Source organism: Thunnus albacares, chromosome 15 (assembly GCF_914725855.1).
Source record: "Thunnus albacares chromosome 15, fThuAlb1.1, whole genome shotgun sequence".
NCBI classification, from domain to species: Eukaryota; Metazoa; Chordata; class Actinopteri; order Scombriformes; family Scombridae; genus Thunnus; species Thunnus albacares.
In genome coordinates this window covers 25,273,492-25,299,514 of record NC_058120.1, presented here as the reverse complement: position 1 = coordinate 25,299,514, position 26,023 = coordinate 25,273,492, and the positions used below count along the sequence as shown (strand labels likewise).

Genomic DNA, 26,023 nt, shown 5'->3' with positions numbered 1-26,023 from the left:
TAATATCAATGGGGATATATTGTCAGGATTGCCCAAAAGTATGATTAAGATTAACCCTTGACATCCCTAAATGTCGAATGGTTCGCCCCGTTGCTACGCTAGTGTAGACATTCTCCAGGGTGATGGAGAAGATGTAGCTATTCGGCCTGAAAATACGAGACGTTGATCGATTTTAAACGTGAATTGTGTACACCGTGACAACAATTACAATGGCCGGTTTAAGGAGAGTTAACGGAAAATACTCGGGAGTCAACCCAGCTGTCAGGTAATGTTTATATCGAGTTGTGTTTACAGATAACGCTTCAGTGAAGCTGTCAAGCTAACCCCGGCTAACGTTAGCGCGAACAGCTGTCCGTTATTTGTCGACGTTCCGACGCCAGTTATCGCTGGATAATGTGATTAGCTGGCTTGATACCTCGATAAATTAACGATGGTTTAGCCTCATTTCCAATATTAGCATAATTAACCTAGTAAACAAGTGAACGTTACACATTTATTTTACTGTGCCATAACACCCATTCCTATTGGAATACCTGCTTCTTTGCTAACGCCAATGAATAGCTTAACAAATTAGTTATGCAGGGTGTGTAACGTAAAAAGTAGCTTGACATTTGTATTTGCATGAAAAAAAAGGCTAATATGACTGATATAAGAGTTATATAGGCTAATTCATAATCATAAAGTCATCGAAGAGGTCATTTTACTGTATAGTTCTGGAGAAAATTAAAAAGGAAAAAAAAAATGCAAAACAGAATATTTGTTAATATGTAAACCCTTGCTGAAAATGTGAACTGAATCTTGTTAACAATGATCATTTTACAGTACAGTTTCGGAGAAAATTAAAGGGAAAAGTCACCTCAAAAGTTCCTAAAAATCTATATAGAATACAGTTCCCTAAGTGGTTTTCTGAAAATTTCAATGGAAGCCAATAGAAAGAAGAGTGACTCCCAACTCAGACCATATGAAGTTTTAGGTCATTTACTGTACAGTTTTTTTATTATTATAAAAGTTATATTGTAAGTATAATAACATTAATGATTATTAGATGTTTAATATCTCATAATCATGTCAGTGATTTTGGAGTAAATAGTATGAAGATGTACAGCTGAAACAATTAACTAGCTAGTCCATCAATCAACAATTTCTAATTGATTAGGGTAATTATCAGTCACTTTGTCATTGCTTCTCAAATATGGTTTTCTGAGTTTCAGTGTTAGTGATGGGTTTTGTTAATCGAACAAAACAATGAAACAATGATCCTTTTTCACAATTTTCTGACATTTTATAGGCTAAATGATTAATTGATTAATTAATAAAATAATCAGATTAACCAGTAATGATAATAATTGTTTGTTGCAGGCTTGCATACTTATCAGACATTTCTTATAATTGAGGAGCTGCTAAGTCTTAATGAGATGTGGAGATCATAATTTTGAGATAATTTTCTGTTCATAATTTACTCCCTTACTGCCATTATTATATATATTTATTTATTTTTGTTTTTTTTTTTTCTATTCAGTTGCTGTCGCCTGCGTCAGGTTCAGTCTCTGCTCTCTGATGGCGGCGCTGCCACTCCAGACGGCATTCTGTGTTCTCTTGGTATGTGATGCTGCAAATTTTTTATCTTGATCCTTTACTTCTTTTGGCATTTGTACCCGAACTGATATGTTTATAGTAAATACTTGGCTTCAGAGCACATGGAATATAAGACAGTTTATATGATCATTCCAAAGCATATAATAAACATAAATGATTGTTTGTGTGTGTTGTATTTCAGGAATTGACAGCAGATATAATGAAGGCTGCACTGAGCTTGCCAAATACCTGTTCTATGGATTATATGGAAGAAATCAGCTGAATATGGAACATTTGCTTGAGGAATTTTCTGAGGAAATGCTGGATGGTGAGTTTCTCGAGTGTTCACTATATTTTTAATCATGTTTTTTCCTCGTTTTAGTTTTTACCTACTCTGAACTCTTGCTCATCTCCTCGCCAGATGTAATCCTTCTGATCAAGGCGGAGTGTGTTCATCTGTACTGCAACCCAATGAACTACAGTTACCTGTTGCCCTACGTGTCTCACTGGAGAAACCTGCATCTCTACTGCATGACAGAGGCAGAGGTGAAAACGCCTTCTTCCTCCCCTAAAGGCCTATCAGTCCTGTTCATTATATACTTCCTGTATGCACCGGCTATTTGTAGGAGTAATATATTGGGCGTTAACCTTATTACGAGTGTTAAGCCATGTTAATGTGTCCACTTTGCAGGAGTTTAAACCCTTGCAGCATACCTGTAATGCACTTCCCTTTTAGATAAGTGAGCTTAAATGTTACACCTCGTCTACAGTGGATGTGCAGCAAAAGCAGCATATCTTTTTTCATCTATGACGCAGTGTATTCTAGGTTTACCTGCACTTTCTGCACAGTTGACTTGTCTTCTTTGGAGCTGTTAGTTGCTTCTAAAAAACTACATGAACCACCTTTGTTTTTGTTTTTTTTTACTGTGATTGATATTACAGAGATCCTAAGTTCTTTTCCTTTTTTGTCTTTTCATGTATTTTTCATCCTCTACACACAGTATGAAGATGAAGAAGCAGCAGAAGAGTTCAAAATCTCCAGTTTTGTCACAATGGTGCAGGACTGCCATCGTATCGGAGTACCTTACAGTTCACAGGGTACAAATCAACACAATTTAACCTCAACATTGATTTGCTACATATGTGTTGAAGACAAATTGTAGTGTTCACTTACTAACTCTGTTGCATGACATTGTGAGCCAGTAGATAGATGAATACAATGTAGTTTCACCCTCTAGACAGCTTGCATTTACTGTGTAATTACAACAACGCAGGTGTTTATACTTGCTCTACTGTTATTTTTAGGACACATCCAGAAGTTTGATATGTTTATGGTGGAAAAATGGCCCCTCATTCAAGCATTTGCCCTGGAAGGCATCGGCAGAGGAAGCTTTTTCACCATGAAGTACAAGGTACCTTCAAACTTACAAACTAAAGACATTTGTTCAGCTCTTAAGTGCAGCAAATCGAAGAACATTTGTAGCACTACTGTACATTGTGCTCGTGCTCCCTTACTTCTTGTTTCAGCTTGTTTTTGTTTATGAATTCCCTTTTTTCTTTTCCAGCTAATGGACATGAGTGAGAGGCTGTGGCAGGTGTACAACAGACTCGACCCAGTGTCCCTGGATAATCTACTAAGCGAGGTAACACTGAGGTTTTTTATTCACTGGCCTTTCTAACCTTATTCTGTCAAAAATAACCCCCAGGCCTTCATCTAATATATTCATGGCCACACATCTAATGTGTTTTTTTTAGAATGATCAATAATTTGTTAGTTTTGATCACCAAGAAGTTAGGTTAGTTAAAAGTCACACTACAGTATCTGATAAATTAAGGTGCATTAGTCCATATTTGGTAATAATTTATGTCTTATGTCTTATTTTATGTCTAACTTATGTCATTAATACTTTTTTAGCTGTTGGTCAAGTATACAGTAGGAATTGTAAGGCATCTATTTGGGATCTGGTAGTTTGTCATAAATATTTTACGTTTTATAGAGGAAATTATGAATTAAACTGATTCAAAAAACAACTTAATCTACTGTAAAAAAATGGGTATTTGCTACACCTAGTGGTAAAATGGTGATGGTTGCTTATTCATATTTGGCATATGAAGGTCAATACGATGCTGTACTCTAACCTGGGTATTGTTTGGTTTAGGACTTGGTTAACTTTGAGAAGCAGTGGACCAGCTTTTTCTCCAGCATGGACCTGGAGAGCCATCTGTCCATCCTGGAGCTGTCTGAAGCTCAGGCAGGAGAAGTAAGTTAATAGTCCTAAAAGAACAGAATTCTCTTGATGTTAATTTAATGTTATTGTTTACTACATTTAGTAATTTTGTTTTCATTTTTGGTTTTATATCTGGTGTCAGTTTTCAGGTTAGTGCAATAAATGTGTTCTCATTAATCTACAGGCATTCCGCACGTATTACTCCCATGGACTGATCTCAAGCAACATCACTGATAAAAGGTTTACATCATATTCAATTTAAAAATACTAAAATTACATTCAGTTGTAGTCTTGTAGTTTGTAGAATAAAAAAAAAACACTCAGGTGATTATTTCTTTGATTTCAGTAAAAGTCAGCAGCCCTTTGTGTTGTTTGGGAGGCATTCCTCCTCAGAGGATCTGGAGAGCTACTCCTTCAACTTTCCCTCTGAGAGTCATCAGGTTCGCAACACAGGGCCTCGAGCTTCTACAGCCAGACACATGGTAAGAAGCAGCAGCTGAGTGCAAGCAGACATTCTCTGATGATGCTCCCATATAAAACACTATAATATGGAAAAATCATATAGCGAACACTGTAAACTATGATCCGCCACTGTAAAAACCTGCACATTTTTCTGCTGTCATCATTTTATTATGTTAATTAAATGTATGCAATCAACATTTAATACATTAATTAAGCTAAAGAGAAACACTGACATGCAGCACCACCTGGTGAAGGAATGTAGAATAACCAGTGGTCAGTGAGTGTTATTTAAATGTTTAAATGTTTAAAAGTGATGACTCATCAAGTTGATTTAGGTCATTTTACATCATTTTTGTCTGTCATTTGTAAAATTTGGTTATTTGCCATTATTGCATGTTTCAAAACAAACACTTCTTTGTCCTTTAGATTTTGCAGTGTGTGGCTCCCAAAGGACCATTAGCCTGCACTCGAACCTATTTCTTTGGGACCACCCACACCCCATACCTTGGTGAGGTTATATTTCATGACTTTGCTGACTTTTATTTTCCAATGCAGCTATACACCGTACATATAGACTACCTGAGTTGTAGCCAACAGCTCTGTATGACTGTTACACATTGTCTATGCAGGATCCGTCATAGACTCTAGGTAACACGGTCTATAAGTATATAAGTATATAATACATAGTCTATAAGAATATAATAGTATATATAATGCGGTCTATGGGATGCACATTAGCAAAGCAGCAGCTTCAGTTGTTCATCAGTGTCTATACAGGATACATACAGGCATTTTGGCATCACACACAGCCCAACACATGATCACTGTGTCACACGATCATGCGAAAAACAGACTTGAAGTATAAAAATATGCTTTGGGTCACAGTTACACACACATAGCATGAGCCATTACACAGCCTGTGTAGACAGCTGTATGGATTAAAATAAGATCATATCTGTTCCATCATGTGTGACACGGATGACTGAAAAATGCAGCTGAAATGCCTCCTGTGTGGTTAAGCCATCAGTATTAACAGTTGAAGAAAAAAATATATCAATTTCCTATATGTGAAGTTTTAAGAAATCTTTTTTTTCACATTTTACATTATTGTCTGTAGGATTACATTTTGGGTAAATGCTTTGAGTTAAATGCAGAGTCCTGAAGGGGCTCAGCTGGCCCGGGGTTAGCTGTAATATGAGAAGCCCTTATTTGTATCGTTAGTCTATAATTTGTTTACACTCGCTGTATTTCACCCACAGGAAATCAAAATACACAGCAAAAGAAAACAGAAGTCTTGTAAGTAATTGTACTTTTCATAATCAGTATTTTCCTACTAAGCTACTGTATGATCATTGTTAAATGTTTCAGAATATTTGACGGATTTGTTTTCTTGTTTTTTTTTTTCAGACTTTTGTCACAGATTTATTCAGCTGCTGTTCAAGCAGTTCTTTCAGGAATCAAATGCTACTCCTGTTCCTCCAGTCCCACCAAGGTAAAAAAAACAACAACAATCTGCCTGTTTTAACATTTATCTTACATGTAACATGTACAGTTGCTCATAAAGAAATACTTTTTTTAGGCAAAAGATGTAGCAGAGCAAACCTTTCTGATGACTTTGGACTCATTGAATTTAAGTCAGTACCGCAGCGCTCTCAGGTAAAAACTGATTGTTATTCATTTTTTATCTCTTGTCCACTGTTAGTGCAATAGGCTGTTTTTTAGTGTCCAGGTGTTAACTTAAGTTGTTCAGTAATTAAATGATATCAGATTGAAACTTTCAGCCAAGCATGAAATGAAGTGTATTGTTTGAATCTCTGTTTGATTCTGTGTTTTCTCTCTTAAGATCCAAATGTGACTTCAACATTCAAGCAGTGAATAAGCAAGGAAGGTGAGTGTTAACTCATCCTCATGAGTCATTTATTTGTCTTAAAAGTTGTTTTTCATAAATATTCTTCTGCAAACATTTCCATAATGTGAACTGCATACGGCATTGCATCTACAATACATTAAATTGACAGAAGCTTTTGTCCAAAGCGACTTACAATTAGTGCATTCAGCGTTTTCAGTGCTACAGTACAATACTTATAGATTTCTATATTAATTAATGCTTTCTTATGAACGTTTCTATTAATATGTGATTTCACTTCTAAAGAGCCTTTCTTGTTTTTTCTAATCTACAGGATCATTCCCCTGTCTGATGACGAAAGCCGTTACATGATAAAAACAGTAAGTAAGAGTATCAGTATTCTTTTTTTCTCAACAATAAACAGTTAACAGTTTTCCACAGAAAATGTTTGTTATTCCACTTCTTTTCTTCCAAAGGCCTCCATGACCGTCCACGACATCCCAGACCTGCAGTGGGATGGGGGGGACCTGGGCTCTGTGGTCTTCTCTGAATCTTTCTTGGAGTCCAGCATCAACATTCAACAGAAAGGTAGAATATTGATTACACTAAGTCTAATTAGGACGGACTGCTGATTGATTTCACACAGGAAATTAGATTTACATAAACAGGACAAATCCACAGGTCAGCATCAACAGAAAAAGGAGATTTCATTTGAAGACTAGTCTAAAAATGGACAGTTTTCTGCACCGAGGATCATATTTGTGATTCATCTTCCATGTTTGTCATTCTTTGGCTTTGTTATTTATCCTCCATGTCAGACAAGTCTGTTTCCTCTCCTGCAGATGGCACTGTGTCCTCAGACAGCTGCTACACCATCCTCACTACAACGGTGCCTCGCTACGCCTGCTGGCTGGTATGTGTGGGGCTGAAATTCACATTTCACATTTCACATGAATGTTAACCAAACATTGAGTTACTTAGTCTTGGTTTTGTTACAATTAAAGTTTACTAATGCAGACATTTTCAGTCTTTATCTAGAAGTAGTAGAGAGTAGTTGAATATTTGTTTTTAGCATCCTTGTTTGGTCATGATGGTCATGTTGTTTTCAGATGGAATCTGATGTCAAGCAATCTGAGCAAGCTCAAAATCTTACAAAGGTAAGTTCAGAGGCTTCATGTACCCACTGCACTACATGTTTACAGGCTTATATACAGTATGTATGTTTATTTGACCTCACATGTGTTTTAAACCGAAGGAGGAAGGTACATGTTTGGGAACTGCTCTGACTGTAGCAGATGCTGCTTACGTGTTCTCCAGCAGCCAGCTCTCCACGCCTGAAGAAGGTAACGCTCTCACTAAAGTTGTGGGTCATCTTGTAACCAGTGTCGTATTATATTTGGGCCGATATTGTATCTTATGTGACAAACAGTTGTGATTTGGTATAATTTTTTTTACTATTTATGCAAATATTATTAGGGAAAATCATCTTCTTCTCTGGGGGACTCCTGTTTATCCATTCTCAATATGGAAGCATCACCGTCTCCAAGGATCACATCAGCAACATCAAGTTCTATGATCCGGTATGCATATTAATGACATGACTGGAAAAATATGAAATATTTACAATTTTATCATGTGATTTGAAGTTCAATCGTTGCATTGCATCACGTATATATTTTTGTAAACAAGATTTGTTTTGTTATTGATTTCTAAAACATATTAATGCGCATGCTGTTTAATTCCTGCTATCAGCTTGTGTGATTTAGCATGCGTCCTCTTATCAACAGGACTCCGGTGCTGTAGCTTCTCTCATTTTGGAGTATGAGAGCACCCTGCTCCCCCACCTCCCGTTCCCCCTCCAAAGCTCTGACCAGTGTCTGGTCTTTGCTCTTCAGCCCAGGTCTAAGAGCCACAGGGCCTTCTATTCCAAGGTAAGACCTTGAGACAGTGACTTCTGACTCGACTCGAGATGGAAGATACACGGCGCTATCTGAGTACGGCTGACTCAGAATATCAGTCTCTCATCATGCCTGTGGGCAATTCAACAAGGATGTCTTTAACTCACACTAGGACTGAAAATATTTAGTTTGAGAGATCTATGAGTCATAGATTAAAGGCAGGAAAGGATTTGGGTTTGTGTTGGTTCCAGGATAATCCATCACTGAAAAATATGTTTTTTAATCCCACTTCCTCTTCATTTTATGCTCATCAAAGATACAAAATGAACCTTTTCACTCTTGGTTTCAGGTTTTGTCAGTGTGGAAAAACTCTGAATCTGGACTCTCTCTACAAATGGTGGAACAAGAACACCTGACCTGGAGCCAGAGAAACATGTAAGATAACTTCATGTGTTTTACTGATATTCGTTTTTTTGTATCCTAGATTCTGGAGGATGGAGTATTGATACAGACACTTGTATCACTTGTATTTGATCAAATAAGATAAATTAGGACACAGTCATTTGAATTTTCCCAGTGCTCAGTTATCAGTATGTCAATTTGAATTATTTTAGTCCCTTTCTCACCATATCATCAGATTTTGATAGTTCTTAAAACTGTTTGATACTTACTGTCATGCTGAATAAATTGTAATAACTCTTTTCTCTCAGGCACACCAGACTGCAGAAGCTGCATGACAGTCAGGAGCCACCAGTCGCCAAACGCAGAGGCAGCCTGAAGACTTCATACTCCCAGCTGCCAGAGCAGGACATGTTAGTATAAACAACCCGGATCAATGAACGCCTGCGCACCTGACTCCAAACCACAAATTTATTTTAATAGACAACGTTTCGATCCCAGTTGGATCTTTATCCGGTCACGCTCCAATTACACAGTAAAGTGCTTCAGAGTTGGACCAAACAAATAATAAAACCTGATGCTAGGTACTGTTTAATCAGGACTATGTCCTCCTAAAATAGAATTTAAGGCCGTATTTCTCGGTGCAGAGTATTCAGTGGTGGGCATCCACGCTGGAAAGGTCTTTTCCGCTGCAAGAAAATCTATAAAATAATGTAGATTCATCATCTGGCACAAAAAACAGACCACACACATTTTATTCCTGCCGTTATTGCTAAAACAAAGAGCACCTGTGTTTCCTGTCTTTCTGTCTCTCTTTCTGTCTTTCTCTTATGACTATAGAATAAAGGCAAAAAATGATAAATACATTTTTGCACGATTTGTCCTAATGAGTCAGTTTTATCTTTAATCCTTAAAAATACATGGTTTTAGTGGCAAGATATGTTGTTTTTACATTTAGACACGCTGATCAGTTGTGAACCCGTTACTATCTACTGATTGCTGTATTCTGATCTATGCCAGGTTTCTGCAGCACTTTTCTCTGAGTAGTATTGGTCAGGAGCCCATTCTGTATGACCACCTGGGGACGCTCTTTCCCTCCTCAGACTTGAGGAACCCGGTCAGCAGCCAGGGAGACAAGGTGAGCACATAGACTAGTTTCCACTGCATCTCCCTCGTTTCAAAAATGTAGACAAGGTAAATATATTTTCTAGTTCCTTTAAAGGAATGTTATGGATATGGATATATAAAGCTGATACTATGCAAATCTGATGTGGACCTTTTAATGTGTGAAAAGGTTGTCATAACCATCATCACTGGACTGCCAGGAAGCCATAAGAAGAGACTCTGCAACTTCCTGGTCCAGCTGAACAAGGAATGCGGAAGGTGAGAGAGATTTAATCTAATAAGGGTTCTTTGGTTTGCTTTTTGTTCTATTTTTTCTGTTTTCCTTTTTAATCTGACATATGTTGTAGTTATTTCATTATGATAATAATAATTAGAAGAGCACAAACGAAAATAATACAAATTGATTTGCATTCCACCTGCAGGTGGGTGGTGTACGAGCCTGCTCCTGACAGCCGTGACAGCTTCTCAGCCTCTCACCTCCAGCAGTATTTGTCCAGCTTCCTGGAGAGCCAGAGAGGCCCAGGAGGCAAACCCCGTCTGTTGGTTCTCTCACCTGGGTAAGAAAGGCTGCTGATCAGCTTGATATAGCAGGGAACTGAGAAGTCAAGAATAATACAGGAGAGCAGAGCTTAGCTTCACGGATGTGTTTCATTACATAAAAAACAACAATGTGAAAATAATATTAACTGTTCATCATTTAATGATTTAAAACCTAGATAATCTCATCATGATTCATAAAATATATCTTAGTATGTATACCTTTTGAGCATTCAGAGTGCCTATTGTTAAAAGAAGGTTGTATATGAAGTCATATAGGTATTCAAATCCAGCATTCACAAGAGTGGATTAATTTACCTTTCTCTATCAGCTTGTGAGGACTTTAACATTTGTAAATGTTCCCTCTAACGTATACAGATACACTGATGTCCTGGATATAGTCCAGGCCATACTTTTCCACCCTGACCCAGTTGTCCAAGCCTGTTTCACTATCGGCGCTGTCACCGCCTGTGTGGATCCACTCGCCTCCTGCATGGAGCACAGGTGAACCTTCTGTCTGCTGTTGTTAAAAAGAAACAAAAGAAAAAACAGGCTTTCACTGCCATGAAGAGATATGTATATTTCAGATTAATTCATATCCACTGACATTAAACTGCACACAAAGTTGCTGAGTGAGTGAATTTCATACAGACTAGAAACTAGGGGAAGTGTGTTGGATGACAGTGAGTTGAGACCAAATATAGACGTCAGTGTACAATTTCATGTTGTCTCCCTTTGTACATGCTGAGGAAAAAATTATAAAATTGTTTTGTGTTTACTGGGTAACCTAAAATAAAATAAAATCACTTCCAGCTTACTAATAATCAACCTCAGTGCTGGATAATAATATATTATATGACCCTATTTGATAGTAATTCTCTTCTGATTTGAAGACACGTAAGTTAGTGACATAGTCAGTAACACCCAGCACCTGCTTCATGCTAATGCTTTTATCAGATTCCCAGGGGCTGGAAGGCTTTTACTTTGAAGCAGCTGCATGGGTTCAAGTATGTATCATCATCATCATCATCTTAAAGGAATCCTACACTGAAGATCTTATGTGTCGGAAATACTCTCTCTATCTCTGGGCTTGAGTGTTGGCTCTAAAAAGAGGATAGTTTGCTCCTTTGCAGAGGACTGCAGGTGTAGTTTAATGCAGTTTCACTACAATAAAATGATCAAAACACTCCTGAAGCACCACCCGTCCCTATTATTAATATGTTATAAAAACTTTTAATTTCTTGCGAGTACAGTTAGCTGTTTAAGACAACATAAGCTAACATAGTTGGATGCAACAGAGGTGAAGAGTTTGCAACAAACCAGAGAGATAACTTGAAATTCAAGTTGAGGATTCTACTCATTTCTGTTTTCAAGTAACATACGGACAGACCAGGCGATGACAGACAGGGCTGGATGTTGATAAATGGTTGAAGTACCGGAGGTTTCCAGGACGAGGTTACATGACACTTTTAGCTATTAAAACTCAAGGCTAGGTCTTTTACAGAGAGGATCAGTCCTACATTTAATCTCACTCTCCTTTTGTTACAGGCTTTAGATGTAGCTTACAGAGCTTCTCACTGTCATAGATTGACTGAGCTGATCCACACAATATGACATACCACTCCGGTTAATAGGCTGTTTTCCACTGCACAGCCATGCTGGGCCTGCCAGTGATACTGGCATACAGATGAGATCAGTGTAGAGGGTCTAGTTTTTACAACATGCGTGGAGAATTACTGCTGCCATTTTTCATTATCCCCAAGAAATTTCATTAAAAGCCAGGAGGTGTTATGTAATAAAAATAATAATAATACTACATACATTCAATTTGCACCACACTTTTCATTCATAGTGAAACTCAAAGTGCTACAGTATTAAAAACATATGTTCAGTTTGGTTCTGCACAATAAGATTCTTATATGATATATATTTGCATACATGCTCTATAAATACGTTGAGATGACCCTCCAGTCCGACTCAGACCTACTTGCCTGAGTAGTGGAAAGATGTGTAGCAATGTGGTTAGCGCTGACTTTTCCATTTGAGGCATCTTCAGAAAGCCCCTGTCACTGTCTGTTGCCATAGATTGTATGGAGGTCTATGGACCCCCACTATGGTGCTAATTGGGTGTGGTTAGCCCAGCTTAGACCTGACCTCCCCGTCACCTCCCTCAGCATAGCCCTCTAATCCCCCAGATCCACATGTGCGACCAGCACCCCCTCCTCAGCGAAGCTCATCAGTCAGTCATGATCCATTCTTTGTGATGGATGTAGACAGTTCATTACATCAGGACAGAAAAGATAAATGCCTTTCAAATTGCTGATCCCCCCCCCCCCCTCCTCAGCCTGTAGGCTCTTCAAGAGCTTCAGGCTGTGGGGGAGCGAATGGTTATTCAGAGAGGGATGTATAACGCTGATCGATTTGACAACACAGGATAAATTATGTTAAGATTAAATGAAATTACAGAAAGCTTTTACATTGGTCAGTTGCCAGTCACAGTCATGATATCGTCCTATGAAAAATGCTTTGCAGGATGGATAACCTGATTGCAAGCCAAGGACCATAACATGGAATTAGCCTGTTTGTTGCTACACAACTTTGGCAAACACCCGTTGTGGAACACAGCATGGGTTAAAATAAAGAAGACTCTTAAGATAAATACATTCAAACTCAGTTCTTGCATGTGTGTAACTCAGATACATGAATCTTATTTTCAATATGTTTACTGTACTGGTCGCAGTAGCTGTTGATCCCAAACGGAATAAGTGATGAATACGTTTACATTGTCACAGATGAAGAAAAGTTCATCTTCAAAATGATGATTACAATTTATTTCCGGCATAATCTCTATACAGTAGTTGGTTTAGCAATTAATCAGCACCCATAACACCAAACAGTCATCTGGTTTTCTTTGAAACACTGCTGAAGGTGTTCTCAAACGTGCTTTATACATGTCTGAAAAGGCTAAGAAACAGAATCTATCCTCAACACTGCATCGCTTTCCTTTGTCTTTCATTCTAGGTTTGCGTTTCCTAAGCTGTTGGAGCAGTGTAGTCAAGGTAAGTCCTGTCTGATACAATCTACTACCCTTCTGTTCCCCAACAACAAAATCAGGATAAACATTTTTTTCATGGCATACTGAGGAAACATCGAATTGATATTAATTGATATTGACGTGAAGCTCTTTTGGAAGCTGTGTAAAAAAGCCATTTTATACATCACGCTGCTTGGTTCCCAAACAGTCGTAAAAGGTCAAGAGTGTATTATTTTTCAAACTGTCAAACTAGATTTAAGTAGCAATGAGAAAAAAGAACCAACAAAAAACACCTAGTGAAGAAATAAATGTGCAGAAGCCTTTTGTTTTTAGCATTTATGACTTGTGAAATGTTCCCTGCCATCTCCCCTCCTTACATGACCATTTGAAAATGTGACACTGGCACTTATTATCAACATATTACACAAACATATGACAATTATTATGTTGTATTGAACAGTAAAGCTCTTAGTAATCATTTAAATGCCATTCATTTCATGTAAATTAACATCCCACATCCTGCAGCTATACTGGCTACATGTATACAGTGCATGTTTCATGTTTTATGTGGGTTTACACCATCATTGCCATCTTTGTTACTGGAACCAGATCCAGTTTGGGTAGCGTGGGGGAAGTCTAGCTGGGTGCAGCTGTCATCGGATGAGCAAAGGGCAACCACCATAGTTGAATGTGGCATCTAATAACTTGTTATTCCTTTTGTATCTTACTGGAGGATTTGGAGGAATCAAACTGTTAATTTCCATATAAATCCAGCTCGCAGGTAGAAAAACGCTGCAGCTGCAGTCGTAATGCCAGTAAATCAAACCGAGTGTATATGTATTTCTGCAGTGGCTTGAATGGTTTTGTATTTTCAGCAAAGTGAGTCAGTTTCTCCTGGAATTCATATTCCCTTTTTTGTGCCTCATTGTATGTCAGGTATTGTGAGTACAGTGGTGTTCACCGGGCTGACAGCAGAGCAGAAGCACCCTCTCATGCAGCATGTTCAGCAGTTGGTACGCTCTGCCAACCCCACCGCAGCCTTCATACTGGGAGAGAGAGGAGCTGTCACCAGGTAGGCGCCCACAGAATCATGATCAATGCCGCAAACAGTCATTTAACTGCTTTTATCTTTACTTAAAATATTCTCTTTAGGCTACATTTTATTCTGCTTTTTTTTTTAAATCTGTTGGGTCAGAGCACTGTTCATTTACCACAGGAATGTTTCCCCAGTGCATTCTGTACTGAAAGAATGTTTCATTGTTGTGATTAGAAGCCCATTATGCATTAAAGATGTTTTCAAGTACTTACATGGTATGCATATGTTGTATTTTCATATGGATTTAAACATTTATGTAGACCATTGTAAGGTTTAGTGTTACCATAAGTTTTTTTTTCTCCTTCAACAGGAATGAAGATGTGAATCTGATATTGTCTGAAAGCAGCTTCAATGAGCCACAGATGCTGAGAGCACGTTATGTCCTCTACCCTGGCTGGTAAGACCCTTGTCCTATGTCCCACTTTACTAGTTGTGACCCCCGTATGTCCTCCTGTGTCCACACTTAACCTTTCGGGCGCTGAGCAACACATCGGCGTTGATTCCTGCCTCGGCGTTCCGCAGTCCTGCCTCGTCTTGCCTCCCCGCGGTTTAATTGCCACTCGGATGCAGTGGTGGGGGTATCGGCTGCTGATTGCTGTAAAGCCCCTCAGGGCATCTTGTGTTCTATCACCAGCTGCCTTCTGGCAGCCCAGTAACAAGCTGTTGGCCATACAGTTGCCATGTACACAAAGGGGGTCTCCTTCCCTTTGGACCCGGTCCATCTAGCCCTCATGCCTCAGTGGTCAGTCTAATATGAACCTCTACTAAATCCTCAGATTATACACTGGATATCTAGCAAGTCTGTCCCTTTTGATTTACTCATCTCCGAGCTTTTCATTTGTGCGTATGTGTGTGTGGGATGATTCTTACACTTCCTTAGCTCTTTACCAGGACAGGAAACTGGTGAGAGTATCTGCATTTACAGATTTATTATCCGCTTCCACAGTTATACCAATAAATCACATGCACTGGCCTCTTTCCTGTGGGCAGCTGGTAGAGTAAACAACTTTCCAGCCAAAGACAAAATGTAGCACAAACATTTGGCTTGCTCGACACTTAACTTTCTCACCATTTGTGCAATGTGCACGTGTTCTGTGTTTCAGGTGCAAAGGGCGCTTCTTCTCTGGTTCCGGGTCTCTGGTTCTCACCCAGCAGCGCATGGCTTTCAACCGGCCCCTAGAGAGGCCTCTATTTGTCGCCCGCTGTAAAGGTGAGATGGAAAGAAAGCCCATCCTACCCCCCTTTTTTCTACTCTTACACGTGACAGAAGCTTCAGATATGAGCTGGCAGGGTTTGATGATGATTACATAAGCTGCCTTTCCCTCCAAATATGGAAACAACTGATGTCTCAAAGTAATTATCAGTGGTTGCTGTGAAATAATCTGTTTTCCAAAAGGATTCATCCTACAACTACATTATGGGTTTGTGGTAGTAAATGCACTTTCTTTACTTTCTTCTGTAGCATTGAAGTCATCACTAAGGCCAAGCCCCTTCCAAGGAAATGTGTACAATGTTGCGGGAAAAGTCAGATTTTCTGGTAGGATTTATGTTTTTTCCATTTTATTACTCATGTGAAATACAAACTAATTCTGTTGTGACTAATTTTTCTCATTTTCAGACCAGGTTTAGAACTAAAAGAGAGTTTGCCTTTTGTGAAGCGATACTAAACAAATGTCATTTCTTTCTTTGGTAAATATTTGACCTGCATTTGTATTTCCCAGTTTTGGGAATTGTTAGAGAAATGGTTGCACTCAAGGCAGGCAAAAGAAGCCCCTGACGGTAGGAATACTGCTCGGTTGTTGCTCTGGTGTCTGGTGTTCTGAATTCAGCCCATAGTTCACTGGTTTGGTTTCCTCCACATAGTTTTTTCTCACTCTTTGTTAAGACCTGTGTAGAGTTGTTGCATGAGGAGAGAGTGCAGGTGCCTGTGAGGAGATGTGCAAAGAGTGTGCATACATTTGTAGAGAGTTGGGAGGATACAGTGGTATGGAACGAGTGTGGAGACCGTGTGATCCTTATATTATTATTCACATTCCCTTAGTGTCAAGTGTCTCTCTCAGTCACTGTCTGTAGGCTAGTGTATCATTTACATCACTTTCTATTTAGTCATTTATTTTATTTTTTATATTTAGCTGTTTTACATTCAATACATATTTTACATTCAGTTGCGACATATTTGACATGTTTAAATTTGTTTTGTACTACACATGTGAGTTCTGTGAGCCATTTTGGGAACAGAGAGATTGTATGGATGTTAAAACATTAGCGCCCCAGCAACAGCATTGCTGCTGTAGCAGGTGCTACGCTAGGTGTGAACTGTATGTGTGTGTTGGATGTGAGCGCCTTCAACTCTGGAACCTCCAGACTCAGACCAAATGATGGAGGTGAGCTACAACACAGCGAGCGGGAACCTGAGCGTCGTACCAGACCGGAGCGACCCACTGACCCCGGGCCTCCAAAAGAACAACGCCTCCTGCTTCCTGATCTTTGACGGTGTTGGTCTCACTGAGGATGGACTGAAGGACTGGCTCAGACTGTGTGCCAAGCAGGTAGACATTTGAATGTCCCCACTTTTTTACTGGTAATATACACTGAAAAAAATAATGATAAAAGATGACATTAACAAATTAATTGCTTGTCGTCAAAAATCTGTAGTAGCGATATTTAGATGCATATAAAAGCACCCACTCACTGCAATATCAATTAATCTTTGAAATGATGGTCCTGCATCTGCCTGCATCCTATGTTACAACCAAACTGGTATCTGAAAAGAGTGTAAAATGGACATGGAACTAAAAAAAAAACTTGACAATGGTGACCATGAAAAAAGTCTGGCTGAATCTTCAACCTATTCATCTATCATCATAAGACAATATACTGTAACCACAAGGTTGTTTTTGTTTACAGAGGCAGACAAAGAAGCCTAAGAAGACTAAAAATACCCTTTCACCACAGGAAATCAAGAACATACATGTGAGTGTTTTTTAGTTTAATGTTTTAACGTTGGTGGAATTTGTGTGCACACGACAGCATTAAAGGTACCCTGTGATGTTTTGACCTCTAGTGGTGTAATGGAGTCCCTGCTTTGTTTGTATCTGTATTGAAGTAACAGCACTAATGCAACACACATATGTGCTGATGAGCACAATGGTGACACCAAGCACATGCCCGCCAATAGTTTCATGCTAGTTCACTGACTGACAGGTGGTGACTGCAACATGCCAAGAGATTTAGTGATGTGCTAACCAAAAGATGTTGGAGGAATGCATTTAGCATCTTTGTTAAGAGTTCAAGGATACATGTTATATGTTGGATGCAAACAACACAACTTTTTTAGGTTTTTCACATCTTCTAAGAGGTAATGGGATGGGTGGGGAACCTTTATTCATGTGGGCCTTTTCAATCAATACACTAACACAACCTGACATTGTATGTTTCTGTTTAGCTGAGGAGGCACTTGGACCCACTACCACCAGGCTACTTCTACAATGGTTATCAATATGTTGACATCTTTGGAGAAAAAAGAAACTGCCATCCCAGTATCCTTTTCAGTGTTCATGGAAGTTACTGTCTATTTTTTTAAATATATCGTCTCAACTTCATCTAATCTGTTATTCAGCCTTGGAGAAAGAACTGGAGATGTTCCATATTTCAAAAGCTAAAACGAAAACAGGCACACATAAATCAGCTGTTTAAAGGGAAGTATTTCAGTATTTTTCAACCTGGACCCTATTTTCCCATCTTTTTATGTCTAAGTGACTAATGAGTCAGTATTGAGCAAGAGCACTTCAGCCTGCAGCAGTGAAACAGGCTGTAGTGTAATCCTTTGGGGCAATAGCGTCCTGTCAGTGAACGTCCAGTAAAAGTGCTGGTTTTTGCCACTAACAGGCTCAGATTATTATAAGTGCCTGACAACATTATGGAAAGGATGATGTTGGAGTACAGAACGTGTAGCTTAGTTTTATTTAAAAGATTTTCAAAGTCATGGCTGAATATTTAGCTGAGTTCAACAACAACTCAACTCTTCAGAATGAGACTTATGACTACACAAGACTTGGTTAGACACAATAACAAACAGATGGGATCAAGCGAAAGGTAAAGAAAAACGTTTTATTTCCCTGTAGGGATCATTTCCATAATGTTGTCAGACACTTATAATTACAATCTGAGCCTGTCAGTGACAAAAACAAGAACTTTTAGTGGATGTACATTGACGGGGCCCCAAAGCATCACATTGTGGCCTGTTTCACGGCTGCAGGCTGAAGCGCTCTCGCTCAATACTGGACTAATTTCAAAAATTGTAGTCCCCATTTGTCACTTTAGACACAAAACGATCGAAAAATAGGATCCAGGTTGAAAAATACCAAAGTTTCCCTTTAACTGACAGGTAAGATACAGTAGATCTGAGTCAGTGAATGTAATGAAAATCAAGCCCTGTGTTTGAAAAGTCATGGAAAATTACTGCTATTTAAGAGTTCATTGAAGTGTGATCATGTGCGTATTTTTCTGCTGTTTCCCTTACATCGCTGTTACTGCAGACATGGATGAGTTTATTAAGGAGTACATCGCTGAGGCCAACAAAGAGATCGAGCTGTTCAACCGCCAGCTGGAGCTGCAGGGCCAGCCTGACCTGTTTGATCCATGATAGAATCTGTGTGTACGTCCACTGCCTCCATCTGTATCATTTCACTCTAAGGGAACCACTATGGGAGGGACAGGGAGGGCACGGGGGGGTTATGTACTGAACACTCCACTCAAATGGTCAATGTGTGATCACATCACATGCAACTGCAGAAGCTGCTGCTGCCAGAAGTCCATTCATTATCTTTAAACTATGTCACTTTGTTTTCTTTTTGGTGGCATGGAAAAGTTGAGTGCAGGTGAGGTTTTGATGGGTGACGTCACCCATCGAAAGCCAGTTATGTCATGGCATTGGTGTAGGCTTTACTTCCTCTGCAACACAACTGACTGTACAGTTAGCACTTGGCTCGGTCACGTATCACATTCATCAACTGAAAGTGGCAAATTGATGTGGTCGCTTGTGTGAACGCAAATTAAAACAGTTCCTCACAACTGCAGACAAATCTGAAACATAACGCAACACAAGACTCCATCTTTAAACCAATGTGATTACGCCACTAAGCCTGCAAGCTATGAGACTTGCACAATTGAAGGGAATTTCCATCTGCACACTCCTACGGCTTGTGCGTTTCTGTTTATCACAGTTGGCAAATTAATGCCTCTATTTCTGGACAGGCATGGATAGCCGTGTGATTCTGGTGGGCTCCCTGGTGGGGTTTCTCAAGAATCGCTCCTCCTCTGTTGTCACCCAATCCATAGCCCACCTGTTAGCTTGTCTGCGTGCCACGCTGCAGCAGAGGGAACGCTTGGCCGTAGAGCTGTAAACATTGGACAGCCTGTTGGCTGCAGCCAACTGATGAATGATGCCATTAATCACACAGCTATACGCCATCCCAGTGCTTTATTTTAAGACTCCTAAAGTGAATCTAATGAAAGTGCAATAAAGCAGACTTCACTCCCTGCAGCAACGTCTTGTAGTTACAAAACAGCTGAGGCCATCAAGAAACTCATTGAATAACTGAGGTTGCATGTCACCAGAAACTTTTCTACACAGAACTGCATTCTGTTTATTACAATGCTGCTAGTTAACAGTAAGGGCGTTTTCACACCTATAGTTCATTTGCTTTGGTCCCTATCAGTGGATGAGTTGCTACTTTGTTACAGTTTCCCTTTGGTTCGGTTCGGTTCGGTTCAGTTTTGTTAGGTTGTAGGAGCTGGGACTCCATTCATTGGTCAGAAATCTTGTGGGGTTGGCGAGCGGAGAAGTGAGAGTTTGTTTTTCAGAAACGGCAGATAGACTAATACAACATTTATAAAGAACTTGATTTTCCTTCTCGCATTTGTAAAACAGAATAAAACTAATGTGTGAACCGTAATACTCAGGGAAACAAAGGTGTACTTGTTCCACACAGAAAGGTGGATTAGTAAAATTGTCTGTGAAAATATTTTCTATCAGCAATAAAGTGTACTACGATTATTACTGAGATAAACTGCGTCTCTCTCTCTCTCTCTCTCTCTCTCTCTCTCTCTCTCTCTCTCTCTCTCTCTCTCTCTCTCTCTCTCTCTCTCTCTACGCCTCCGTGGTGCTGAAACTACTTTTCAACTGGTTTCTTAATCTTATTCTTATTAATAAGAATAATGATAATTAAAATCTAAATTAAAGTGCTTTATAAATGGTGTATCTGCCGTTTCTGAACACAAAAACTATTTACGTCTTTCATATTTTTCACATTGGTGCTGCCCAGTACGGCAAATTGACTGGTGCTCCCAGGCACTCACCTGATACATCATATGAATAATCTGGTCCAGTCGTTTGGGCCATATACCGAGCCAAAATATGCAAGCAGAATTTTAGAACGCACTTCAATGCAACATCTAGAGAACAATGTGTTGCACGAAGAAGACATGCTGCCTTCAGTCAGCTGCAGAGAAGGCAGCCTTAATGCACAGTGCAGCTACAGGAGATGGTTTAATCCAAAAAATGCGCAATGCTTCCTACAGTTGGGTTAGATCGCGTTCATTCCACAAACAAACTGTACCAGCGTACGTACTGTAAGCAGACCAAGACCTCCTTTTCAACAAGGTCTAGGTCCGGTTGTTTTGGTCTTCACCTGAGTGTGATTTCTGTATTCACAAACGCTCAAACGAATTGCACCAAGGGGGGAAAACGAACCAGAGTTCAATTCACCCGAACTAAACAAGGCAGGTGTGAAAGCACCCTAAGAAACCAGGTAGACACAGATGATAAGCTAAGCCTCACTGCAGCCAGCTGTGGATCACTCAATTCACCATTTTGGTCAAAATGTTCATTTGTTCTTGCATTTGTGAAACATGAACATTCCCGTGCTTTTTTTTGTTAATCTTTGGGGTCACTTAGGTTTGGTTAGGACAAGGGTTAAATGTCATAATGTGGGAAAAAGCCAGTTAATTGTCTGGTTAGGTTTGGATAACAGGGGTTGAGCCTTTAGAGTACGGTATAAAGACTTTGTATCAGTCGTGATGTTGCAGAGAATCAGACTATATGTGCTGTCGAAATGAGTAGTTACGCTACTGTTTGCTCTGCGATCGTGTGCGTCACACTAATGTTCTATGCATGTCTTCCTCTTACAAGGGTTCCTACACAGGATTTGAAATACTCTACCTTGAAGGTAAAATGTATTTCATAATTCCTCAGCTGCGGAAAACACATCTTGTCATGTGTACAACTACATATTATAAATTGTGACATCTAACCAAAACAAAATTTACAAGCAGAAGCATGGAAAAGACATGCAATTCACAAGCTGAAAACGTGAAGGAACCCTGCTACAGTCTCTGGAGATTTAATGGCTTTCATTCATTATGGGGTCAGCAGTGTAACATGCGGACTAATTAACAATCTTTAGTGAACTGATACTGAGTTGTTGATACTGCTGCTGCTACAACACAACAATTGGCCTTTACATACTGTACCTAAATATTGCCTGTATTTCATGATGAATATGATTTTCACCATGTCAGATGAAGGGTGTTTCTGGTAAGAGCATATTCGAACTCCATAATCTAATTCCTCAGTTGAGGGGGGGAAATGCCTGCTAGTGAGGTGAACACTTATTCACTGTTGTTTGATTCTTATCCAAACAGATATTTTTAGATCATGGGTTACCTCAGTGTATTTTGGGGTCGCCATTCACATCGCTGACTATGTCATGTCTTACATGTCTGTCTGTCAACGCTGTTAACAGCCAGTAAAACCGAAAGAATCAATAATTTTAGTTTTCAATTGGCAGACAATCAGAGAGTGATAGAATTGTTAGCAAGTTCTTCCCCCCACTCAGATGATCGATGTGTCTCTGCACAGGTTCAAATAATCCTGAACCTGAACTCACCCCGACACTGCTGGCCCCATCCGTCCTCTCAGTAGAATCTACTTAGATCTAAACAAGCCATATCATCCTATGCTAGATGTGCCACTGTCTTTTTAGAAGAATAACAAAATGCATAGATTAGCACGTAACATAGCAACAAAGTATGCCTCTAACATGTATTACCCTGGCATGTTCCAGATAGCCAGCAAAAAGAGGGGTCAACGCGGAGAGGAGCGGACCCCAAGTTACTCATTCCATTAACTCCTCTCGTACAGTCCTTCTCCTTTACTCTATAAAAGAAGTGCAATTGTACCTTGTGTTTTTATATATTCTACTTACAGTACTCTCAAATATCTCTTTAAGGACGAAACAAAGCAAACAAACGAGCTGCTAAATTCTCAGTCTCTCACAGCTTGTGTTCTGTGGTCTGCTGGATTCTGGCTTTGAGTGCTTGTAGCTCACATAACACCATAAAGGGTCTTAAAAAGAAGTCAAGGGTTTTGTTACAAAATGAGACACCACTCGAAAAGAGCAATAACGTCCACTCACAAACACAACCATAAGTGCAGCCAAATGACTGATAAATGTAATGCAAACAGATTACACTGCTTTTTTTTAAAAAAGTGGAGCAGGATAATATGTAACTTAAATCCTTTGTTGACAAAATGATGACCCCCCCCCCTCCGTATAAGCCGGATCCTCCGTTTAACGTTTAAGAGATGCACTCTATCAAAGCCGTCTGTTTTTCAAGCAACTGTTGCTGTCGTTCTGTAGTTATGTAATACTGCAGAGAGTTACCTTGACGGACAGTGAAATAGTTGCGAGGCTGATGTATGGGAGACTGAAGGCGCCACAACTTTGAAACCAGCTACACATGTCAAAGCAGTGGAACTGAAACCTTAATTGGCCAAGAGATCAAATAGTAGTCCTTAAAGAGTTGAGGGTTATGTAAGATGTTTGTGATATTGAAATCAAATTACCACTAACACACATACACACACACACACACACACACATATGTATACACGACTATTACTACAAGTATGTCTACACTATTTTGCATGTGTTGAGATGTCATGTGAATATGATACCGCATATATGCTGACAAAATTGCCTTTCACCAAACTGGTACAACAAAAGAGAAAATAATCACATTTATTTTACATATCTGCTAAGAATTTGAATTACCTCGAATACGACAAAAAAATTATTTTTGTAAGACTGTGAATTGAACGATTCTAGATGCAAACAAAACGTCTCCTCTCGCACAAGCTACACAAAGCAAAAGCAGATGCAACTTTTTTCTTTTTTTTTTAAATTCAAAAAAAAAAAAAAGAAAGAAAAAACTCGAAGAGAATCTGATCAGTTGTGAGACGTCAGGTTTCTCTGATCCAGCAGTGCCTTGGCTACGGCTAAGAAAAGCAGAGATTAAAGCTGCATTCAGAGCTCCATCTCTCTCCCTGTCAGAGGGGGGAGGAGGAGGAGGAGGTGTTGTCAGGCGAAGATCCGTCCTTCAACAGTATTGGTGAAAGGAATCCATGGAGTCGTTCTTTTAAAGCAATGTGTTTTTACTAAAGCCAGAGGGTAAAGTAGGCGAGGTCACACATGGGGAGGCCACTGGAGGGCTCAGGACGATTCAGGTATTCTTGCAAACTAACCAAATAAATGTTGGAATATGGGCTGGGTACATTTTATTTACATTTATAGTGGTATAACTCTTGGTAGCTTAGGATTTCTTTAAAATGTAAATACACTAGAAGTTGTATTTTTGTTACTGAAGCCAACATTTTCATGTCCAGGTTCCGTTAAAATCCATAACCGCATCAAAATAATAGGAAATGCTTGTCTTCTGTCGATGCCCAGCCCTAGTTGGGATTCAAAACCTTGACGTTTTGAATCAGTAAGTATAGAGATGTAAAATGAGGATTTAAGTTTGTGACTAAAGTTGGGTGACCCCTACTTATTGCACATTGGGGGGCCCAAAGAGCCCTCCACAAGCCTCTCAGTGTGACAGCTACGCAGCTCTCTGGCAGACTGAGCACCCTGGTGTCTTCATGCTGTTTGTGGAGGCTAGCCATTTTGTAGCTGAAGTTATAGGACAAAAACAAAGTTTGGTGTTAATTGGTTTTATAAAGGTGGGTTGGGGGAGGACTGTGATATTCTTGTACTGCAATGTGATAACACGATGTGAGAGGTTTTTGTTCTTTTCTAGTTTTGAAGATTGGCTCCAATGTTGAAAAGGGCCAACGATGTGGACTTGTATGCACTTCCTGAAGAAGTGGATATTTTTATGTAATCTGTGCTTATTGGAGAAAGGCGGCTTGGAAATGGATTTTTAACTGACCAAATATTTCATAGGCCTCAGGGGATTGTTGATACTAATTGTTCGGGCTGTTCTGTCTTATCAAGGTTAAAAGGGAATCACAGGCTCTTCACCTCACAGTCTTCACAGACAGCGAGAGGAATCTGCTCAGGTATTATTTCCATACCTGAGATTACATATTTGCCCTATCACACTAAAGTGTTATAGAAGAAGATGGGGGTGAAATTGTGGTTAATATCTTCTGTCTGTAGAAACATACTGGCTGTACGGAACAGCCATGTACGAACTAGGGCGTCGTTATTCATGTCAAGGAACAGTAACGATTCAAGTTGGGAGGTGTTTGATGTCATGATGGCAAAATTAGATCTGGGAAAAAGTAAAGGGCTCATTTCTTCTCCCCTGTCTGCAAGCCGTCTAAAATAAAAGGAAAAAAAAAATAACTTCATATGGTCTCTATTGTGACAAGTAGAGGAGAAAAAAAAAACTACTTCAAAAGTGCCAAACTGACTTCCACATTTTGTTTTGAGGGTGTTCACAGAAAGTGAACAAAACTGAATTGCATTTGCACAAAACTACTGTAACTTTTGTTTTTTTCCTGTGACTGATGCTTTTATAATCTAACTGTTGTATTTATTGCACCGCGTAATCCATTAAATATTTATATGGTTGATCGGTGTTTGCTCATTTCTCACTAAACCCGATATTACAGGCCTACATTCTGTTGCTGCACTTTGTATTAACTGTTATACTGTCTCAGATGTCAGGAGCCACACAAGCAGCCAGTTCAGCATAGTAGTGGATTTGTCACTTGCTGATACAACATGTGCATCCAAACCCTGTAACAGCAACAACTAAGGCGAGGAGCTCTCTGTTGCGAGGCCCAGTAGGGGCAGACTAAATAAAAGTGTCTAAGGAGTGTGTGTGTAAATTCTCATGTGAGTGTGTTGCGGCTCAGACATTAACACACTTCATTAAAGAGAAATGGCAGCTGAAATAGTGCTGAGAGAATGTGAGGAATCCTGCCCCACATAGCACAGTTTTAGCCCTCCATTTCCTTATGTTGTGTGTGTGTGTGTGTGTGTGTGTTTGTGTTTAAAAGAAAGGAAGAGTCTGTGTGTGTGTGTGTGTCCTTGTATTGTTGCCAGGCAGATACAGTCCTCCACATGGCTAACCTCTGACATCAGCGTTTCCTCGCCTCTCTCCTGCCACCATTGCGCCGCCAGTTTCTCCCCAGCGACTCAAGGCAAGATCCCCCCCGCCCAGATACACTTAGCACACTTAAAACACACTTGTGCCATATCGCTTCAGCCATTAACCACCCTTTTTCTCCTCCCCGCCCCTCTATTGTTGTATTTTTACTGAGGCTATTTGTGGGCTATTATGACAGCCACATGTAAACACTCATCACTCTCGCTCGCGTCTGCCAAAGCCTGCTGAGTGGACCCAGGTCAGTGCAACAATGCTGCACTGTACTCAGTTGTATTTGTTCAAATTTAACAAGCAAGGCTATGGGGCAAGTAGTTTTTCCTTAAAACTGAGGCCGATAAGGAGATATGTTGCGTGTTTTGGTGG

At 39.6% G+C, this 26,023-nt stretch overlaps 1 protein-coding gene across 3 annotated transcripts; it reads left to right on the top strand.

Moving 5' to 3' along the window:
• The first annotated feature begins 95 nt into the window (after nucleotides 1-95).
• On the top strand, nucleotides 96-25,119 carry dnaaf9 (dynein axonemal assembly factor 9). Of its 3 annotated transcripts, none has more exons than XM_044374140.1 (38): nucleotides 96-265; nucleotides 1,520-1,599; nucleotides 1,778-1,903; nucleotides 1,997-2,121; nucleotides 2,577-2,673; nucleotides 2,881-2,987; nucleotides 3,141-3,218; nucleotides 3,735-3,836; nucleotides 3,988-4,043; nucleotides 4,150-4,285; nucleotides 4,692-4,773; nucleotides 5,525-5,561; nucleotides 5,673-5,757; nucleotides 5,845-5,921; nucleotides 6,109-6,153; nucleotides 6,446-6,491; nucleotides 6,588-6,699; nucleotides 6,954-7,024; nucleotides 7,221-7,268; nucleotides 7,367-7,454; nucleotides 7,588-7,691; nucleotides 7,899-8,042; nucleotides 8,359-8,444; nucleotides 8,720-8,821; nucleotides 9,429-9,546; nucleotides 9,703-9,791; nucleotides 9,956-10,090; nucleotides 10,449-10,574; nucleotides 13,092-13,129; nucleotides 14,041-14,176; nucleotides 14,511-14,597; nucleotides 15,304-15,410; nucleotides 15,663-15,737; nucleotides 16,565-16,749; nucleotides 17,108-17,173; nucleotides 17,646-17,739; nucleotides 18,739-18,857; nucleotides 22,331-25,119. In XM_044374140.1, the coding sequence occupies exons 1-37, from the start codon at nucleotides 210-212 to the stop codon at nucleotides 18,843-18,845; spliced, it is 3,453 nt and encodes a 1,150-aa protein (XP_044230075.1). In that variant the 5' UTR covers nucleotides 96-209; the 3' UTR covers nucleotides 18,846-18,857; nucleotides 22,331-25,119. The 3 variants fall into 3 exon arrangements, with proteins under 3 accessions (XP_044230075.1, XP_044230077.1, XP_044230074.1); XM_044374142.1 differs by having other exon boundaries at nucleotides 22,327-25,119; XM_044374139.1 differs by having other exon boundaries at nucleotides 18,739-25,119.
• Nucleotides 25,120-26,023: the final 904 nt, after the last annotated feature.